At 39.6% G+C, this 22,166-nt stretch overlaps 1 protein-coding gene across 5 annotated transcripts in view; it reads right to left on the bottom strand.

Annotated features, from left to right (window-relative positions):
• The window catches only part of LOC122565231 (zinc finger RNA-binding protein-like), an 81,834-nt gene that overhangs the window by 34,722 nt on the left and 24,946 nt on the right, over positions 1 to 22,166 (bottom strand). The window contains exons 3-8 of one of the 5 annotated variants that reach the window (XM_043720993.1): positions 18,759 to 19,014; positions 14,314 to 14,391; positions 13,050 to 13,173; positions 10,472 to 10,705; positions 8,857 to 9,104; positions 1,886 to 2,068 (exon numbers count right to left, since the gene is read on the bottom strand). In XM_043720993.1, the coding sequence (XP_043576928.1) occupies positions 1,886 to 2,068; positions 8,857 to 9,104; positions 10,472 to 10,705; positions 13,050 to 13,173; positions 14,314 to 14,391; positions 18,759 to 19,014 (1,123 nt within the window). Of the gene's footprint in view, positions 1 to 1,885; positions 2,069 to 8,856; positions 9,105 to 10,471; positions 10,709 to 13,049; positions 13,174 to 14,313; positions 14,392 to 18,758; positions 19,015 to 22,166 lie in introns of all 5 variants that reach the window. The other 4 variants (XM_043720992.1, XM_043720991.1, XM_043720995.1 and 1 more) reach the window with 4 other exon arrangements.

The raw sequence follows: 22,166 nt of genomic DNA, 5'->3' as shown, positions 1-22,166 counted from the left end.
AAGTTTGCAGGCGACACCAAAATTGTTGGCACCATGGATGGTGAAAAAGGTTATCTCGAGTAGAACAGGACCATGGTCAGATAGGCCAATGGGCTAAGGTGTGGCAGATGTAAATTAATTTAGACAAATGTGAGGTGTTGCATTTTGAAAGGCAGACTAATACTGTTAATGGTAAGGTTTGGGGGAGTGCTGCTTAACAAAGAAACTTAGGAGTGCAGGTGCATAGTTCCTTGAAAATGGAGTTACAGATAGGCAGGGAGAGTGGTGAAGTCAGCATTTGGCATGCTTGACCTCATTGGTCAAAACATTGGTCAGTTGGGTAGCCATTTTGCTATTATCCAGGACATTGACGAGGTGTACAATTCTGGCTGCCCTTCTGTAGAAAGGATGTTGATAATTTGAGAGGGTGCAGAAAAGATTTAAAAGGGGACTGGCGGATTTGAGTTATAGGGAGAGACTGAATAGGCTGGGACTTATTTGCCTGGAGCAGAGGATGAGGGGTGACCTTATAGGTGTTTATAAAATCACAAAGGGCATGGATAGGGTCCTCAGCTAAGGGTAGGCGAGGCCCAAACTAGATGGCATAGGTTTAAAGTGAGAGAGGAAAGGTTTAAAAAGGTCCCGAGGGTTAGCATTTTCACGCAGAGGGTGGTGTGTGCATGGAACAAGTTGCCAGGGGAACAAGTTGGTGGTGATAAGTACAATTACAACATTTGAAATGCATCTGGATGGGTATATGAATAGCAAGGGTTTAGGGGGACATGGGCCAAATGCTGGCAAATGGGATTAGATCAGATTGGGATGTATGGTTGGTGCAGACGAGTTGGACTGAAGAGTCTGTTTCTGCGCTGTATAACTCTATATCCTAGAAAGGGTCCAGAGCCTGCAACTTCTGACTCAAGAATATGGGTATCAGTTAAGTGACATTCATTGTCACCTGATGTGACGAGATATCTAAGTAATATCAAGTATTCACAATGATGATGCTAGGGTGGACCACAAAAATTGAGTAGGGATTTTATAAATCTCAACTTCACAGCAGAAAATTCTGAGCATATGTTCAGAAACGGGTCTTCAAACTTATAACTCTGTGCATTAGATTTACTTGCTTGTTATTTCTATTGATGTGTGCCAGAAATAAAACCTTCTTGGCACTTAGGCTGTGGTCTCCACTTATGTTTTGAGAACATTAGGAGTCAAAAGATTCCGGCAAAATTCCTGAGCTTGCACTGCCATTCAATTAGATCATGACTTGTGGGAATATCCTGAGAATAACTCTCGGTACACTATTCAACATCATTGCCTTGAATTAAACATTGAGAATTATGAATTCAGAGCTTATATCTAACACTGGATTTCTGACTGGACCCTGTTCTTTTCAGAGGATGCCAACTTCAGACAATCCTTGTCAGCTGTATACTGGCATCCACTTCATCAATTATCATCAAGTCATATTACAAGACAAACATTTAGTCATTAAGTTCCTGCTGATTCACTATAAAGCGATTCAATTAATCAGTCTCACTGGGTAGGAAACCAACTCAATGAACGACAGGCTTAATGTTCATCGCTTTCGTTCCAAAGAATCCTTTCTTTTCTAATGCTGCAATTACAGAATGCATGAGCTGGTAGGATAGGATCTCACATCTAGGAAATAAACTGCACATGATGACTGGCGATGCAATGATTACTTACAACTTATTTGGTTAAAGGAAAAATGCTGGAATTACACACATGAAAAACAGATCGAAAACAGCTTGGTCTTTGTTTGGGCTTGTAACCTGTCAAAACTCCTTTCCAGAAATGATAACTTATCCTTCTAAATGTTAACAGACACGTTGTGTATTTTCCACATTTTCATTACTTATAGTATTTTTGTAAGCACCTTTTGGTGCTTGGCACCTCGGATATGTGCAGCATAGGCATCTGCACCTGTGCACGATACATCACACAGCTCACATCGTAGTTGACCCTGGGCACCACGTGGTCCACTCGTAGTCTGACTTCCACCTTTTAAAGCTGCTTCTTTTTTCTTGTGCTTCTGGCCTTCCAAATGTTCCCTATAAGTCTTCGGAAGTGGTTGAGAGAAGGATAATTAAACATTAAATCAGAGTTAGAAATGAACTTTTGCGGATGATACGAAAGTCGGAGGAGTTTGCGGATGATACGAAAGTCGGAGGAGTTGTAGACAGTGAGGAAGGATGTGGCAGGTTACAGCGGGATATAGATAAGCTGCAGAACTGGGCAGAAAGGTGGCAAATGGAGTTCAATGTAGCTAAGTGTGAGGTGATTCACTTTGGTAAGAGTAATAAAAAGATGGCGTACTGGACTAATGGTCCGATACTTGGTAGTGTGGATGAGCAGAGGGATCTTGGTGTCCATGTACACAAATCTTTGAAAGTTGCCACCCAGGTAAATAGTGCGGTGAAGAAGGCATATGGCGTACTGGCATTTATTGGTAGAGGAATTGAGTTCCGGAGTACTAAGGTCATGTTGCAGTTGTATAAGACTCTGGTGCGGCCGCATCTGGAGTATTGTGTGCAGTTTTAGTCGCCATACTATAGGAAGGATGTGGAGGCACTGGAACGGCCGGAGTGGAGTGGGGGCGGAGAGGTCAGGAAGAAGATTGCAGGTTAGGAAGACGGTGTACTCAGCGAGTCGTGAGTTCATGGAATGCCCTGCCAGTAGCAGTGGTGGACTCTCCCTCATTATGGGCATTTAAGCGGGCATTGGATAGGCATATGGAGGATAGTGGGCTAGTGTAGGTTAGGTGGATCGGTTTGGATCGGTGCAACATCGAGGGCCGAAGGGCCTGTACTGCGCTGTATTCTTCTATGTTCTATGAACGAGACTGAGTATGTAAATGTACTTCTTCATACCAGTAACTAAAATTTTCCTGTGCAAAAGTTTAATTTATAACTTTTTATTTCTTAGCAGAAGCAACTTTACACAAACTGACTCATTAACTAGCTTTTAAATTTAAAATCTTTAGGAATTTTGTGTCCACATTGCAAACGGTTTCTTTCCTCTTGGTGAAGCCTTACATAGCTTAATTAAGCAGTAAGCTCAAAAGTAGGGGAATGGGTCTGGGTGGGTTGCGGGTTGGTGTGGACTTGTTGGGCCGAAGAGCCTGTTTGCACACTAAGAAATCTAATTTAAAAAAAACTTTACCAAAAGTTTAGTGTTGAGGGTGGCATTGGGATAGTTATTAGTACTAGTAAGTCCATTCACTGTTAAATGTAAAAACATTACCCATCTCAAAGAATCAAATATTAAAAGGGACTCAGTAGGTACAGCTTTTCCCTTCACCAATGGCACACACTATGGCTACAGTGTTTTCGAGAGAATGCACTGCATCACTTGATAAACACTTCTTAGTATCACTGCCCTGGAGACAGCCATCAACCCACAATTGAAATATTGTGGTTACAAGACGCTAGGATGCGAGGAGTCCTGCAGTAAGTAACAACTCATGACTCCCCAAAACCTGCCCACATTCCAGGAATGTGCTGGAATATTTGTCAGTTGTCTGGATGAGTGCAGCTACAACACTCAAGTTTAGACAATAGACAATAGGTGCAGGAGTAGGCCATTCAGCCCTTCGAGCCTGCACCGCCATTCAATATCATGGCTAATCATTCCTAATCAGTATCCTGTTCCTGCCTTATCTCCATAACCTTTGATTCCACTATCTTTGAGAGCTCTATCCAACTCTTTCTTAAATGAATCCAGAGAGTGGGCCTCCACTCCCCTCTGGGGCAGAGCATTCCACACAGCCACTACTCTCTGGGTGAAGAAGTTTCTCCTCATCTCTGTCCTAAATGGTCTACCCCGTATTTTTAAGCTGTGTCCTCTGGTTCGGCACTCACCCATCAGTGGAAAGATGTTTCCTACTGCCAGAGTGTCCAATCCTTTAATAATCTTATATGTCTCAATCAGATCCCCTCTCAATCTTCGAAACTCAAGGGTAAATCATGGTTGGTTTATTCTTCTCTCAGAATCTTTCCTTCTTACTGGGAATGTATTTTTGCTTAGAGTCGTGAAATACCTCCTAAAATGTCTGCCACTGCTGGCTTACTGTTACCTGCTGTACCTGCATGTTTGCCTTCATTGACTGGTGTACAAGAACACCCAGATCTCTCTGTACTGCCGCTTTACCTAAATTGATTCCATTGAGGTAGTAGTCTGCCTTCCTGTTCTTGCTACCAAAGTGGATAACCATACATTTATCCACATTAAACTGCATCTGCCATGCATCTGCCCACTCACCTAACTTGTCCAGGTCACCCTGGAATCTCCTAACATCCTCATCACATTTCACCCTGCCACCCAGCTTTGTATCATCAGCAAATTTGCTAATGTTATTGCTGATACCATCTTCTATATCATTAATATATATTGTAAAAAGCTGCGGTCCCAGCACGGATCCCTGCGGTACCGCACTGGTCACTGCCTGCCATTCCGAAATGGAGCTGTTTATCACTACCCTTTGTTTCCTAATAGCCAACCAATTTTCAATCCAATCTAGTACTTTGCCCCCAATACCATGCACCCTAATATTACTCACTAACCTCCTGTGTGGGACTTTATCAAAAGTTTGACAACATCCAGGACATAGCAGTCTACTACTGACACCAGGTCCACAAACATTCACTCGCTTCACCAAAGCTCAGAAGAAGCAGTGTACCACCTACAAGATGCACTGCAGAAATTCACCAAGGCTCCTTAAATAGCAGTTTCCAAATCCATGACCCATACTACCTTGATGGGCAGGGCACCAAATAAAGGGAACACTGACACCTACAAGTTCCCTTCAAAGCCACTCACCATCCTGACTTGGTATCAGCAATAACATTAGCAAATTTGCTGATGATACAAAGCTGGGTGGCAGGGTGAAATGTGATGAGGATGTTAGGAGATTCCAGGGTGACCTGGACAAGTTAGGTGAGTGGGCAGATGCATGGCAGATGCAGTTTAATGTGGATAAATGTATGGTTATCCACTTTGGTGGCAAGAACAGGAAGGCAGACTACTACCTCAATGGAATCAATTTATGTAAAGGGGCAGTACAGAGAGATCTGGGTGTTCTTGTACACCAGTCAATGAAGGCAAGCATGCAGGTACAGCAGGTAGTGAAGAAGGCTAATAGCATGCTGGCCTTCATAAGAGGAATTGAGTACTGTTCCTTCAGTGTCACCAGGTCAAAATCCTCAAACTCCATTCTTAACGACATTTTGGGTGTGCCTACATCAAACAGACTGCAGCGGTTCAAGAAGGCAGTTCACCACTACCTTCTCAAGGACAACCACGGATGGACAATAGAGGACGGCCCAGTCAGTGATGCCCTCATCCCAATATTGAAAACAAAAAGCACATACCAAGCCACTGATTACAATCCCAAAAAGCCACAGCAATAGGTGAACGCGAACACCATCACCTCCAAGTTTCCTGTAACTCTTTCACAATCCTGATTTTGACATCCTGTCACATCAATATTCCGGAACATTCTACTGAACAACATTATGGATACACCTTCCACACATTGTTTGCAATGATTCCAGAGGAATGGGATTGCAGGTCAAGAAGGCGGTGCTGAGTCTGAGGGTTAGGACTGAGAAAAGGTGGGGGGAGGGGAAATGAGGAAGCTGGAGAAATCTGCATTCATCCCTTGTGGTTGGAGGGTTCCAAGGCGGAAGATGAGTCGCTCTTCCTCCAGGCATCGTGTCACCATGGTCTGGCGATGGAGGAGGCCAAGGACCTGCATGTCCTTGACGGAGTGGGAGGGGGAGTTAAAGTGTTCAGCCATGGGGCGGTTGGGTTGGTTGGCGCGGGTGTCCCAGAGGTGTTCTCTGAAACGTTCCGCAAGTAGGCGGCCTGTCTCCCCAATGTATAGGAGGCCACATCGGGTGCAGCAGATGCAGTAAATGATGTGTGTGGAGGTACAGGTGAATTACTGATGGATATTGAAGGATCCCTTGGGGCCTTGGAGGGAAGTGAGGGGGGAGGTGTGTGCACAAGTTTTGCATTTTTTACAATTGCAGTGGATCATCCTTCGTCATTTCCGCCACCTCCAAACGGACCCCACCACCAAGGATATATTTCCCTCCCCACCCATCAGCGTTCCGGAAAGACCACTCCCTCCGCGACTCCCTTGTCAGATCCACACCCCCCACCAACCCAACCTCCACTCCCGGCACCTTCCCCTGTAACTGCAAAAAATGCAAAACTTGCTCCCACACCTCCCCCCTCACTTCCCTCCAAGGTCCCAAGGGATCCTTCAATATCTATCAGAAATTCATCTGCACCTCCACACACATCATTTACTGCATCCGCTGCACCCGATGTGGCTTCCTATACATTGGGGAGACAGGCCACCTACTTGCGGAACGTTTCAGAGAATACCTCTGGGACACCCGCACCAACCAACCCAACCGCCCCGTGGCTGAACACTTTAACTCCCCCTCCCACTTCGCCAAGGACATGCAGGTCCTTGGCCGCCTCCATCGCTAGACCATTGCAACACTTTCTGCAGCTTCCTCATTTTCCCTCCCCCCACCTTTTCTCAGTCTCAACCCTCAGACTTAGCACCGCCTTCTTGACCTGCAATCTTCTCCCCGACCTCTCCGCCCCCACCCCCTCTCCGGCTATCACCCTCACCTTAACCTCCTTCCACCTATCGCCCCTCCCCCAAGTCCCGCCTTCCTACCTTTTATCTTAGCTTGCTTGGCACACCCTCCTCATTCCTGAAGAAGGGCTTATGCCCGAAACGTCAATTCCCCTTCTCCTTTGATGCTGCCTTACCTGCTGCACTTTTCCAGCAACACATTTTTAAGCTCTGATCCCCAGCATCTGCAGTCCTCACTTTCTCCTTCCAGAGGAATGTCCTTTCTCAAGACAACTCTGGTTAGACAATAAATGTGTCTTTCCAACAGCATCCAAATCCCAAAAATGATTATGAAAATCTCTGTCGTACTCAACTGTATGGACCATGATGGTAAAAAGCTCTCCCGCTGGCATGCTCTGAAAGAGTTCTCAAATGACGCACAATGAGGGTTGGGGTCTTTTTGTAATCTTGTAGTGGTAGAGAGGAGAGAAAGCGGGAGTATGAAAGTAAGGCTAGATTGCCATTCTATCATAAGAATTTAGTTGTTCCTACTTGGATGAAGGAACGCATGAATGTCAGACAAGAATAATTGATTTTGACACAAAAGGTAACCAGATTTAATGTCAACATGACTGAGCATTTTCACAAGAGGAGAACTGGGTGTGGCATAAGTATGAGATGACTTTGTACACTCGTGACTTTGTACACTATCACATCCTGGTATGATGATACTCAACGAATTTCCTATGTGCAAAATATAATATGCACAGGAATGATGCAGTTGCATAAAATCTTTCATACAAACATAAAGGCAGGATGTCGTGAGCGGAGTCTTGCAGGGGTCTGCTCTGGGGTCTCAACTTTTCAAAACTTACGTCAATGACTTATAAATGATGGCAGTGAAGGCATGCTTGCTGAATTTGCACGTGAATCCAAGCTGGATAGGAAAGTATATTGTGAAGCCAAAATTGAAAATGAATATAGATCGGTTGAGTGAGTGGCAAAAATCTGGCAGATGGAGTATAATACAGGAAAATATGAAGTTGTTCATTTTGACAGGAAGACTAAAAAAGCAGAGCATTACTTTGAAATATAAAAATAAACTGGAAAGGATGGGACTTCATTCACTGGAGCACAGAAGGTTGAGAGGTGACCTTATTGAGGGGCATAAATAAGGTGAATAGCAAATGACTTTTTCTTCGGCTGGGGGAGTTCAAAATTAGGGAGGCATATTTATAAGATGAGAGAAAAAAATTTTAAAAGGACACGAGGGGCAACTTTTTTTGTGGAACGAACTGTCAGAGAAAGTGGTGATGCGGATACAGTTACAATGTTGTAAAGACATTCAGACAAGTTCATGAATAGCAGAGACTTGGAGGGATATGGGCCAAGCATAGGCAGGTGGGACTAGTTTAGTTTGATCAACAGGAACTGGTTGGACCGAAGGGTCTGCTTCCAAACTGTATGACTATTAAACAGAGAATGACTGCAGAATTCTGAAGTTCAGCACAAGTTAGACGTTCTGTTTCAAGAGTCACTAAAGGTTTGTATGTAGGTACAGCACATAAATCAATTAATGGGTTGCTATGCTCAGTTATGCAGGATATTGGTGAAAACACATCTTAAATGCAGCATTGGTCTCCTTACTTAAAGAAGGATGTAAATACTTTTGAGGTGAACCAGACAATTTTTACTAGATTAATACCTGGAAGAAATATGTTGCCTTGTGAGGAGAGGATGGAAGGCGGGGCTTATTTCTACTGCAGTTTACTTAACTGAATGGTCCTGACAAGATTGACATGGAAAGGATGTTTCTTTTTGTGGGTCAGTCTAGATCAAAGACACTTTTTTTAAAAAATAGGGGCTGTACTTTGTGCTCAGATTTGAAAATTTATTTCTGAGAAAGTTGTGCATTTTGGAACTTTGTGCCTTAGAAGGCGCTGGAATGGGAGCTCATTGAATATTTCCAAGATGGGGTAGACAGACTGTTATTAGTCAAGAGAAGTAAGGATTATTGGGAGTAGACTGAAACTTCTACTTCTGCTCCTACTTTATAAGTTCATACATGACAACAGAACAGCATTCAGCAAAGGAACAGCATTCATTTAAGAACAATATTAAAATACAGATACACAAATCATTGTGGAGAAAGTCAGGCATGTAGTTCTTAGAAACCCAGTTTGATTGTTCTTCCTTGGCATATAAAAGTACAGTCATGGAGACAACAACACATTTTCATCTGAATCAGTTACCTGTGGGCCAGCACAGCTAATTTTACAGACATCACAATAGTGTAGCTGAGGTTGTTTAGGTGGTGGCTTCGGTTTTTGTTGTTTGTTCTGGAAAGTTGTTTTTTTGATGAAAGTGCTTCCTGTATTGGCACTGGTTCCTGTTCCAGTCCCAGTGCTGGTCCAAGTGGTGGCTGACGGTTTCTGCGGTTGTTGATAGTATGAAGTAGCAGCAGAGTACACAGCAGCTTCATATCCAGAGTAACTTGACCCTAATATAAAAAAAAACTTCAAAATGTGTATACTGGGCACTATGTTTTAATTATATTCAATAACAAGATAACACTTTTTAATGTTGCAATCTTGTCACTGTTAAAGTTTATTTTGATTCCTCACAAAACAACAGCAAAAAATACTTTATAGTTTGGACATGAAATGGAACCTGGAAAATTGGAGGATGCAGTAAATCATATAAAACCTGGTGTGTGGCATTATGCTATTCATATTAATGAATCTTCAGAGAGAATGCAGAAGATGCAACACCAACACATTGCTGGGAAAGGCCTTGCCTCTTTTAACAGTCCTTTGGACACTATTTTACTACCCATGAGAAAGAAGCATGACAATTGTACATGAGGGTGGGGGGAGGAATGCAATTCTGAAGAGGATTTAGGATTTGAGGGATCTGTGCAGAATTTGAGGGACCTATTTGTATACGTGCACACATCAATAAAAGTGGCAGGATAGGTGGTGAGTGCAATGAATAAAGCATACCCAGTGCTCCAACTTTTATTGATCGTGGCAAAGAGTACAAGAGCAAGGAAGTGGCATGGAACTTGTGTAAGACATTTGCTCGAGCTCAGCTGGGGCATTAGTATACAGTTGTGGGTACTACATTATAGATGTGAACAGATTGGAGAGTGTGCAGAAGTGATTTAGAAGAATGATGCCAGGAACTACAAAAATAGTTGAAACTGGGACTACTCTCCTTGGAAAGAAGGCGGCCGAAAGGTATTTGATAGAGGTCTTCAAAAATCAGGAGTAGGCCGGATAGGGTGAAGATGTTCCTGCTGGCAAAAAGAATAAGACAGCATAGATTTAAAGTGATGTGTAAAAGAAGCAACAATGATGTGAGAAAGAACTTCTTCCACACTGAGTAATTAGGGTATGGAATCTACTGCCTGGAAATGTGGTGGAAGCAGATTCAAATTTCAGCATTCAAGAGGGCACTGGTTGATTATTTGGACAGAAATGGTGTTCAGAGATATGAGAAAAGGACAGGAGGTTGGCTTGTGGCAACAGAGCTGGTGCAGACACAATGAGGGGTGTGTGTGTGTGTGTATACACACGCGTGTGTTGGGGGGCTCCTTCTGCGCTGTTACAATTCTGTGATAGTGCAACAATGTGGACATATAGGTTCTGATGATAACAGAAGTCAAAAGAGGAAAGAAAATCTAAGAAATAACACACATAAAGGATAGTATATAAAGAGCTAAAGGATATAAGATTAAGTGAAAAACATTAAAAGCTGGCCATGTAAAAGCGGCATATGGAATTTGTTTTAAAATTCTCAGCTTCAGACAGACAAATTACAACACCAAAACAATAAAGCACAAGTTACTAAGGTAGAGTTGCTTACCTGAATAACTGACTGGTGTCGTATTGTATGTGGGTGTCTGTGTATATGATACAGCAGCTGTGGCTACTGCTGCAGTAGGTTGTGCAGTTGGTTGTACTGTTGTTACCACTGGATACACCGTAAAGCTGGTTGTAACTGGGATTGGAGTGGATGCAGGTTTTATTGCAGTAACTTGTCTTGATTGTTGCGATTGCGTGTACAGTGTTCCAGATTGGCTGAAACTGGTTTTAGGGGCTACTGAAAAACAAAACCAGTAGGGTAATCTGTCTTCATGCAACTTGACTATGCCTAGATATACTGGAATTCTAATTCCAGCTTAGACATTCTTCTACCTGAAAAGGCTTACTTGAATTAAAACAATTTCTTGCCTCACAACCAGACATAATTATGCATTCAAAAGCAAATGCGATAAATGCTGAAAATCTGAAACGAAAACTGCTGGAAATACTTGGGACAGGCAGCAACTGTGGAGAGAAGCAGATTCAACATTTCAGATTGTTAACCTTTTCTTTCATCAGATGCTGCTGGACAACTAAATACTTCCAGCATGTTATATACCTACGTATATAGTGTTTCTCAATTTCTATCAGAACAAAACCTGAATATGTAAAGGCTTTTACATCTTTGTGCAAGGACGTCAATTACTCGCCTTCAATAGCATCTGTGTTTCCAACATTTTAAAAGGAAGTTCCATTGTAGATTTCCAGTTGCATTACTGAGTAGTGTTGAGGCTTGAGAGTAGTATGTACAACTGGTGGCTGGTTTATCCTTTTAAAGCCAGAGATATTGGTAGGCTACTCAAGGCAATGAATGTTTCTTAGAAACAAAGGAAAAGTAATCTATTCCACTCCTGTGATCTGTTGCACTCCTCAACTAAGTCAAATGCTTGTGATCCATATACCATGATATCTGCTACATTTTTATTAATATTAATCTTTAAAATTTGAATTGGCATAGTTTTCTGAGGGAAAGAAAGTTTCATATTTCCAAGAGTGAGGGAAAAAAAATACTAACTGTTTCATCCTTAATGGACTTATTTTCATTTTAAAATTGTACCATTTTATCCTGATTTTCCCACCAGTAAAATCCTGTTATTGTTTTGAATAAATCAGCTCCCTCAACCCTCTAAACTCAAAAGGAATATAACAGAAGCTAATGTAACCTCTCTTAATTTAATCCTTTAAGCAGTGTTAACATTTGGGCGAGCCTGGACTGTAACTCCAGCAAAAGATAATTGCACAGAAGAGGGAACATTAGTTTTTAATGGTCTGTGCACATCACACCCAAATTTTTTTGCTCATTCACAACTCTTCATTTCTTGCAATTAAAAAAAAATCCGATTTGTATTAGATTCTAAACAGATGACCATAAATAAATTCAGGATGCATGTCAGGCTGGTTTTTTAAGAAAGGTTATTTTTCAGTAGACTTCCATGTCTGAAGCGTGACCAGCAGTACATAAACCTTCCACAATGCTGTCAATTATTTTTACAAAGATATGCTGTTTCCAAGAGATATTATGTCATCCACTATTAAAAGTTCTTTCATGGAATGCAGATTGAGGTCTGGGCCAGTTGTTTAACATTCACAATATATTTAGACTTCAGGTGGTGGCATTCCTATATATGTGCTGCCTTCATCCTTTTCGAGATTGTGGCTATGGGTTTGGAAAGTGCTGTTTAAGGAATCTTGGTGAATCTCTAAAGTGAATCCTGGAGATGGTACACACTACTGCTACGAAGAATCAGTGAATGCTTTTCTTCCATTTTCCTCTGCTAAATATCTATGTGACCATTCTTTGAAGACTACAAAACCTTATCACTATTATTTATGATTATTTTTATTCTGTCTTGTGGTCCTGTAAAGTTTAATCGTCTTTTTGAAGTATTATAATATTTTCAGCATGACATTTCAACTATTCTGGACAGGAAATCCAACATCGGCAATTACCATAGCAATTCTTGACCTTCAAAAAAACATCAACCGTCAATTCAGAGGTTACAGCATACAATATTGTAAAATAGAAGTGTAGCTTTGCAAATTTAAATTTGCTTACCTACCACAGACACTAACTCAGTCATTAGCAAATCAGACATCTTCATGACCTTTTCATACCAAATACAATATTCAGAAAAATCAAACCCCAAGAACATCTATTATGTCAGCTTCCCAAGTCACAGTTCTTGATGGGATAAGGTTTCACAGTACCCATTATCTCCTTATAGTAGCTCCTATTTGTGGTGCACACAGAAAGCTATTATCACAAGCTCGGATTGTGTCCAATCATAAATCTTGTTCTCATCCAAAGATTACACTGAACATGAGGAGTCACTGTTTTGCGACCAAAATTAAAATACTGGGCTGTCTCCCTCGTTTGGGATGAATTAGGCCATTTTGGAGTTTCTATCACCATCCTGCTGTGATCAGCTATCTCAGCGAGTCCAGAACTGAACATGGAACCTTTCCAGGCTTCATGGGCCACTTACTTCCTAAATTAGCCAGCTAAACCAACAAGAAGCAAAGTTCTGTCAGATTACTCAATCCTCAGCATAAACAAATTCAGAAAATATTTCACTCACTTGTCTGGTAGTAAGAATCTGTGGCTGTGTGCTGAGGTTGAGCAGCAGCTGAGACAGGTTGTTGATAGTACTGTTTATCATAACTTGGCGCTGTTGCTGTGGAACGTGCGTAACTGTAACTGTCCTACATTACAGACAAGGAAAATACATTAATGACAGCAACATAAAACTGATAAAATATGAACATTTAAAGCTACCCTCCACCAAAAAGAAGTGTCTTGCTAATCAGGAGCTGTTGCCTTCTTGAGAATATCATTTAATGCTTAGCACTAACCTCAATAAGTCCAGTATGCTGGGTAAGTGTCCAGCACATGCATCATTTGTATGCAGTTACCCACTGATGGTAGGGTTATACTATGGCTCTCAATTGAACTGACAACTTATAGCACAATTCTAACATGTTGGGCTGTGATAAAATTAAGGGGTGGGAAGGGGGTAATTCCATACCCCCATAATGCTTCTAACCTCATGTAAAGCAATAGTGCAAACAGGCCACAAGTCTGATTATTGCAGTTTAGGATTTTTATACCACTTATGAACCAAATCAACATGACAGTGTCACTCAGATGCAATGGCATGTTTGAAAATGTAGTAATGTCTGTAATACGGAACTGCTAAGTACAATTAAAAATATTGTTCTTCCAACCTTGACTAACAGATGATTTTGAGCCAAATAATAAAAGTACAAGGTATGGTGACTGAAGGTACAAAATTCTAGTGCTTTTGTGACAAGCACTGAGATCCTGAATTAAGGGGTGTGTGAGCTGTTTATATTCTACACTGGGTATGCTGAGTCAAGATACTGACTAGCTGGTGAAATAGGTTCATTTGCAATATAAAAATGCTAGACATGTCTATAACCTACAAAATAGTACCTGGAAGTTTTTTTTAAATCAGACAAGTACAAAATGCACATTCCCAGGCATAACTTTCATACCATTCGTGACCTGGACCAGCAGAGGCAACTCTCAGCTTTACTGCTGATTACTTAGATGGTCAGGGTCACCACTGGCATCATAAAACCACAGACTGCAAAGGCAAGCTGTGTACCTTTTATCCACTTTATAAACATATAATCCTCTACTAAAACAGCAAAAATACTTTTGTAAATGAATAATTCTTAAATGTTATTGGCTACAAAATTTATACTATTGTTTTTAAATTTTTAAAACTGTATTAAAAGGAGATACGCGATGTTCTGAGCTGACAGTTTAGCGGCTATCTACCTTACATACAAAGTTAATTAAGCTTTCTCCACAAGCACCTTAGATGAACCATAGATCAAGTCTGTCATCCAACCCCACTCTGTCTTGTCCGAATTTCCTCCTTGTGCGTAGTACTGCTGCAGAAAGAAACTTTGTGATTCATTATGGCAAAATCAATGCCAATATATAAATATATAAAGATATCAATACACACATGTATTTTAATAAATCTCGATGTGGAAAAGAGCTTTTTGTTCTTTTTTTAAGTAATAATTTGGTGCTATAGAAAAATTATACAGTGGTTTCCACCAAATTGGAATCCAAAGATTGAACACTGGCAAATGAAGGCCGTTTAAAAATTTGACAAAATAAAAACTTGCTCAGAGAAATTAGTCCATGATTGTAGTTTACAACAATCTACCATCTGAATTAGTATGGTGCTGAGGGTTTGAGCAAATTGCAAATCATTATTTACACATTTCTTTTGAACAAAACCAGTCTTAAATTTTAGTTTAACAGAGCTTCTCAACCTCAATATAGTGAAATACACCAAGATTCAAAGGATTTTCTGCACATAAAAGATTACACTTCTACCTGAGTTTCATAACCCATTTAATATTCAACTAATTATGAAAGACAATATATCAATGACACAACATACCTAAAATGGAAGTCATCTAATTTACCAAAACATGTTACCTTAAATCATACCTCACAGTCTTGCAGTGCTATTGTTATACTCAAACCAAATACATTAAGTAAACACATGAAAAATAGGTTTTATTCCAGTCTTCTTTTACACATTCAGTATCCTGTTACAGTTTCAGGTTATCACTTATGTGGGTGATCACTGATTTTACGTGACTGCAGGAATTTAACTTTTTTAAACTGGGATTTTGAATCAGACTATGTGTCTACATACAGTGATGGGATGATTGCACTTACACACAGTACTTTTCCAAGTTATCTAGTCTAATGTACAAAATCATTTATCCCATACTCAAACATTTAATTAAGCTTACATATATTTAAAACAAGATTTCTGTTTTTCCGTTCATGATTGAGAGATATGTTAGTGCTGGGAATGGAACATTTCAGAGATTAGGCAACCAGCACCAAAATGAAGAATTCCTCAGAATGTCTCAACTCAACTTTTGAAGGGGACCTTATGATGTAGCATTGTCACTGGAAAAGATAAACATGTGACAATTCCATGGCTGTGAGAAGATCTGTCGGTGCTGAATTCTGAAGTTGACTGATACGGCACAAAAAAATTCACTAAGCACTCAAAAACTCCCAAGCGACTAGAATGCTGAACAATTACAGAAACGGTTCACAGCATGATGGTAGATTAAACTGCAATCCAAATAAACTAGAAGTGCAGGGGAAAATAAAGAATTTATGGAGTTTGCCATAATTTTGGAAAGTACAGTCTAAGAGGATAGGTAAGTTATTTTTAAAAAAATTAATACAACTAAAATTCCATAACTTTAGTTCATGCAAACCAGATAACAATACTAGCCCTCTCTTCATTTCAATATTACTAAAATGACCACGTAAACACCTCATACACAAACAAACATTCATCCCGAGTTTCTAATGGGTCGACTCATATGTTGCTGCACAAGGTCTGATCGTTGCTTGTCCTTTACTGACTTAAAAAGCCCAACACCAAGGCGCAGGTATTGCGTGAGGTAACAGAATTTGCGTGAGGTAACCGAAGACTGTTGCCATCTGTGAATCCATACTCAGGCACAGATCACCATTTTTATCAAGGAAAGGAAAGGAAATAGGGAGGAAAGAAAGATAGAAACCTTTAAGAAGAAATTACAGTCAACAAGTACCACTATGTAGAATTATCGGTTGACATTGAATTTGATGCAGATCACTGCAGAACAGATTAGAATGAGAGCTGATGCCTTTTTAAAACATCACATTCAAGTAGCTTTCTCACAGCCTTTCCCAAAAATTCCAAAAAAATTACATCAATCAGTATTTCCAAATCTGATCTGGAGAGAGTTCAACAGGGAAATTATTCCGGTATTCATGATCAGACTTTGCAACAGCACAGGTAGTGGCGAAAAATCAAATTAACCTTCACTTTAAAAGGCACTTGTCCTCCTGTATTAAATTTGTTCCTGAAGTGGCCCCACTTCACAACCGACCCAACTATAAAATATACAAATTTGAGATATACAAGTTTGATCTATTCAAATTTGCAATAATTCCTGAACTTCAAGACACCTATCTACAGATTTTTACTCAGGAATTTCTGAAATAAACATTCACAGAATTTCATATCTAGTGTATGGTTTCAAGATAACTCCATTTAGAGTCTGAACATATAAACTGCAAATTCACTATGGAATACATATAAAAAGAGAAGGTGCTACATCTACATTTTAAAAAACTAATTTAAAGGCAATATTCAAAAATGTGATGCGTATGATTAGAATAACTAATTAAAAAACTACACACAGCAAGCTAAGTTGGCAAGTTTAATCTGATGCCACACCACAATTTTGAGCAACTTTGGATCAACTCCATAGCCATTCATATTGGGTAAACAGTTCCTGAAATTCCTGAATCACCCCCAAAGTCCTAAATTAAAGAGCACACAAAGAAATTAGACTTATTCAGCATTATTATATTTTCAATATTTGTGCATTAATTCCAGTATTTCTGCACAGCCAATAGCCCATGTTTTTCCCCTTACTAGTTCCCAAGCACATTTAGCATAAAACAAAAACACAGACATAGTGAAACCTGTAAAAGAAAATCTAATACAATGTATTACTTACCTGGTTATTGAGAAATTGAAACTGAGCAGACTGCCTTCCAAAACAAAAGGGAAGCACATAATCTAAGGACTCAACATTCTAGCATTACTTTTTTTGGGGGTGGGGAAGAAATTACTTCAGTGCACAGCAAGTAGAACTGCCATTCACAAAATCAATTAAAATGGATAGCATATTATTTCTGCAACCCACGCCCATTACAGTTGTTACATCACCCAATTGCCAGTCTTAAACTATTTAGGGAAATTAAATATTGTTTCCAGAATTAAAACCAGTCTTTGAAAGGTTCCCATTCCATAGGTAAAACTGCTGGGAAGGACTCCCAATCTGTTAACAGTTTCACTAATCAATCGAAAAGAAATGTCATGTTTGTCAATAAGGTGCATTGCTCCAGCTCAAAAATGTACTTCTGTTGGAATTTTGAAATTTACAACTGCCTCAATTAAGTTGAAGAAAAACCTGTACCAGCTACAGTTAGAGCAATGTTCTGCATTACCACTTATACTGTAGGGTTAAGACAGGGCTATTTTAATCATCTGAAATACAGTAACTAATTACAAACACATTCTTTTGGGAAGAAGGAAAGAACACACTAGGTGTACATTCTGTTTGCTCACTGTGGCTATCCTACAAGTTTGATTTCTGAAGTTACCCGATGTGGAATTAGAAACTTTATGAATTCAACAATTACCATCTCCGTTCAGAGGTAATTTCCAAGCAAGATATATTGTCAAATTGCTGATTACCTCAGGTGTCAAAATATACCAACCTAAAGGCACTTTGACACCAAGTACAGAACTCCCTTCACAAACAAATATTGCAAGAGCAATGTATACTTGCCACTTCTGATAAAACAGAGGGACAACATAAAATACAGTTTCATGCATGCCACGCTTCAAAAAATGCAACTACACAAAGAAAATAATCCACAAATAAATCTTGCAAAGTTATTATGTTGAGAATGACTAGAAACATCTGTCCCTAATAGTTTTCGCAGAACCTGAGTAGGCCATTCATTCCCTTGAACATTGGCAATCTATATCTCAATTCCTTGTCACATCTTTACATAACTAATACTTATTGACTTTGGTTTTGAAATTTCCAATTGATTCAATATCTACAAAATGTATGAGATGGGTCCAGATTTCCAGTACCCTGTAACAAATTCAATTCTGATTTCAAACTCACCAACCTCGATCGAATTTTATGACGACTTTAAGTGGAAAAAGCTCTCTCTGGTGTATTCTTCATAAAGGATACGACATTCTGAATAACAACCTTCTCCAAAGCAAAGTAACCACCAATACCAACAATTATTGACCCTCTATGCCAGAAACCAAATAAACAACTTTTACTTGCTATTTGCAATCAAGTTCCATTATTTAACTTAGAAGCTTCACAAATTCATCAATAGCATTTATTAATGCATTATAGATTTTTGCAGCTATTTTAGTGGATGTCAAAAAGGATTATTCATTTGTAGAATCCACCTTAATGTATGCAAGACACCCAGTTTCATCTAATTTTTGAAATGGCCAAAGTAGAACCAGACTTGTTGTGACACAGGTGAGACAGATGTGCATTTCCCATTAGAGCATTAAAAATAATGTAATTTACCTACCCACCTCCTACACACAGTATTTTCTCATGAGGTCCCATTAGTAAAATGGATGTTATTCTGGACCAGGAAATGCTATATAGGTTACCTGATAGTTTTGTGTTGTTGCTGGTGTTGGTTGTGGTGTAGTTTCTGGTGGCCTTTGTCCATAGTTATAATCTGTCACAGAATGCACGGCTGGATAGCTTCCATAAGCTGCTGAGGTCACTGGTCTCACTGCTTGCGTGGCAGGTACAGGAGCATATGCTGCAGTGACTGCATGGGCTGTTGGTGGAGCTTGCTGTACGGTGTAACTGGCTGGTGTGGATGGATGTGAATATGCAATGCCAGTGGCAGGCTGTGCACTGAAAGAACAAAGCAGCATAAATCAATTAATGTAGAAGCAAAGTATTTGGCTATTGTAGAATTTTCTTATTAATAACCATAAAATTAACAAGGAAGAACTTTCTTTAAAATGTACTTCACAATTTTATCTTAACTGGGACCAGAGGCCCTCAAGTTCTGGTAACTTTGCACAGTGGAGTTTTCCTGGGCCTCAGGTCTTACTGACTAATTTGACCTGTTCAACTTTGTGGTTCTGAACGTTTGGAAACAAGCAGGCAAATACTCAACAACCTGAGACATGTAGAAATTGATGTAATATTATATCTTGCCTGCAAATTTGTTTGGTACCTGTTATCAAATCCATGGAGACAAAAATCTTGGATAATCTTAACTTATGGTTTATTTTCATTTCTCCTCCCTTAAAATACATAACTTAACATTTGCTTGCATTGAATTATATGTCTAATATATTTGACCATTCTGCTAATCAGGTTATATTCTCCTCCAATGCTTGGGTCAGTGGCACAATTCTCATCTGAGTAAGATGGTTGCAGGTCCAAATCCTAATCGTCTGTTTTAATAACATACAATTTAGTTTAATGCTTAAATGAAGCACCAATGAAAGGCTGCGACATTCATGGCCGCATATTTTAAATAAGGCATTTAAAAGATTTAACCAACTTATTCACATGGATATACAAGGTTCCATTTCACAAAGAAAAATAAGAAACTATCCTAGTTTCCCGACCAAAATTCTTCCTGTAGCCAACATTAAAAAAAAAAGGTTATCTGGCAAGTTCTCTGATTTAATGATACAAAAGCTTGCTGCATACAAATTGGCTATCCTGTTGCTGAGATGGAACAGTGACTACATTTAGGAATTAAATATTTAGATTTGAAAATGACTTCAGAGAAAGTGCCACATGAATGCAAATTTCTCCTCTAGATAAATGGAACAGTAACCATAGGTACAATCATGAAAAGTCTTGATGGGTCTTTGCAAGACTTATACACTTAATGGTAAGGTCCTAGGGAGTGTTGCTGAACAGAGACACCTTGGAATGCAGGTTCATAGCTCCTTGAAAGTGGAGTCGCAGGTAGATAGGATAGTGAAGAAGGCGTTTGGTATGCTTTCCTTTATTGGTCAGAGTATTGAGTACAAGAGTTGGGAGGTCATGTTGCGGCTGTACAGGACACTGGTTAGGCCACTGTTGGAATATTGCATACAATTCTGGTCTCCTTCCTATTGGAAATATGTTGTGAAACTTGAAAGGGTTCAGAAAAGATTTACAAGGATGTTGCCAGGGTTGGAAGGTTTGTGCTATATATAGGGAGAGGCTGAACAGGCTGGGGCTGTTTTCCCTGGAGCGTCAGAGGCTGAGGGGTGACCTTATAGAGGTTAACAAAATCATGAAGGGCATGAATAGAGTAAATAGGCAAAGTATTTTCCCTGGGGTTGGGGAATCCAGAACTAGAGGGTATAGGTTTAGGGTGAGAGGGGAAAGATATAGTGAGACCCACGGGGCAACTTTTTCACACAGAGAGTGGTACGTGTATGGAATGAGCTGCCAGAGGAAGTGGTGGAGGCTGGTACAATTGCAACATTTAAGAGGCATTTAGATGGATATATGAATAGGGAGGGTTTGGAGGGATATGGGCCGGGTGCTGGCAGGTGGGACTAGATTGGGTTGGGATATCTGGCCGGCATGGACGGGCTGGACCGAAGAGTCTGTTTCCATGCTGTACATCTCTATGACTAAATAGGAACCAAACTTTTTCAGTAGCAGAAGGGTCAGTAACTAGAGTACACAGATTGAAAACAAGTGGCGGAAGAATTTATGAGAGGAGTTTTTTTTGATAATGAACAAGAGATATGATGATTTGAAATTCATTGGCTAAAAAAAAATGATGGAAGCTCTTTCAGTAGTAACCTTCCAAGGAGAACGACATAAATACTTGCAAGAGGAAAAATTCCTAAGACATTAGAACCTCTCTTTTGGAGTCTAAACTCATACTGAGCACCTTCACCAGCACATCATTCTCTGATTTTAAAAATAGAAAAAAAAAACTGGACATACAGATCATTCAGCATTTGTAGTGGAAAAGCTCCAATAAACATTAACTCTTCTCTCTTTGTTGACAATGACTCATGTCAACATTTTACATCAATGGCAATTTTTATACTGCAGTAACAGATTAAATGCAATTTGAATAGCAAAAGGTTTTAGTTCACACAGTAACAAATGATATGTTAAAAACAAGCCTATGTTAATATGTTGTAAATAAGAAAATTGTCAGCCAGGTATCACTTTTGCCCACTTCATCCATTTTTTCACATAATCAGGAGGTGGTCATTCAATTTATTTTGTCTGTGTTGGTTCTTTGAAAGAGATCAACCAATTGAATTCACGACTGTTGTTTTCCCCCCATTGCTCCAGAATCTATTTCCAATATCTATCCAATTCCCTTATAAATATTACTGTTGAACTTGTATTAATTAACCTCTCAGGCACTACATTCAAGATTATAACTTTTCAAGTTCATAATATAACCTCAGCTATTCATTAATGTGACATTGCCATTAAATTAACTCCCACCAAGAATTGTATGGAAATTATTGAAAACACTAGTACTATGGAAATTGGTAAGATAGCTAAAACTTACTGAGAGTATTTGACAGTTCTACTTTTTTAATGGCCTATCAAAGAATGCTCCTTTATAACTTTCATTACCTTCAAGCAATTGAAAAGGTTGTGGTGCATAAAATGTAACAGCAAATCTGCACCTACCAAGTTCCAACAATGATCAGATATCAGACAATGATCTGATATTGAAATTTTGACTTGTAGGTTCAGGGATAAACTACTGCCCAGGATACCAAGTGGACTTCCCCTTCTCATCTGCAAAAGAGTGTTGAGGTCTTCATAAGAAAGATGCACCTTAGTACTGTACTACAGTCAAACTTCATTGTGTCCTCAAGTCAAGTGGAAGTTGAATACAGAATGTTCTGACTCAAAAAGTCCTACCACTGGGTCACAGCTTGTGATTTTAGATCAGCTTCTAACTGCCTGATATTTCAAGATGCAACTGCATCAAGGACATTAACAAACAAATGTTTGATTGCATTCTCTCCCGAAACAAGGCTGAATGTCAAAACCTAAAATCTGTTGTA

The sequence above is a fragment of the Chiloscyllium plagiosum genome, chromosome 31 (assembly GCF_004010195.1).
Source record: "Chiloscyllium plagiosum isolate BGI_BamShark_2017 chromosome 31, ASM401019v2, whole genome shotgun sequence".
Classification (NCBI taxonomy): domain Eukaryota; kingdom Metazoa; phylum Chordata; class Chondrichthyes; order Orectolobiformes; family Hemiscylliidae; genus Chiloscyllium; species Chiloscyllium plagiosum.
Note: the sequence above shows the minus strand (reverse complement) of the source record. Positions and strands in the feature narration are given on the sequence as shown.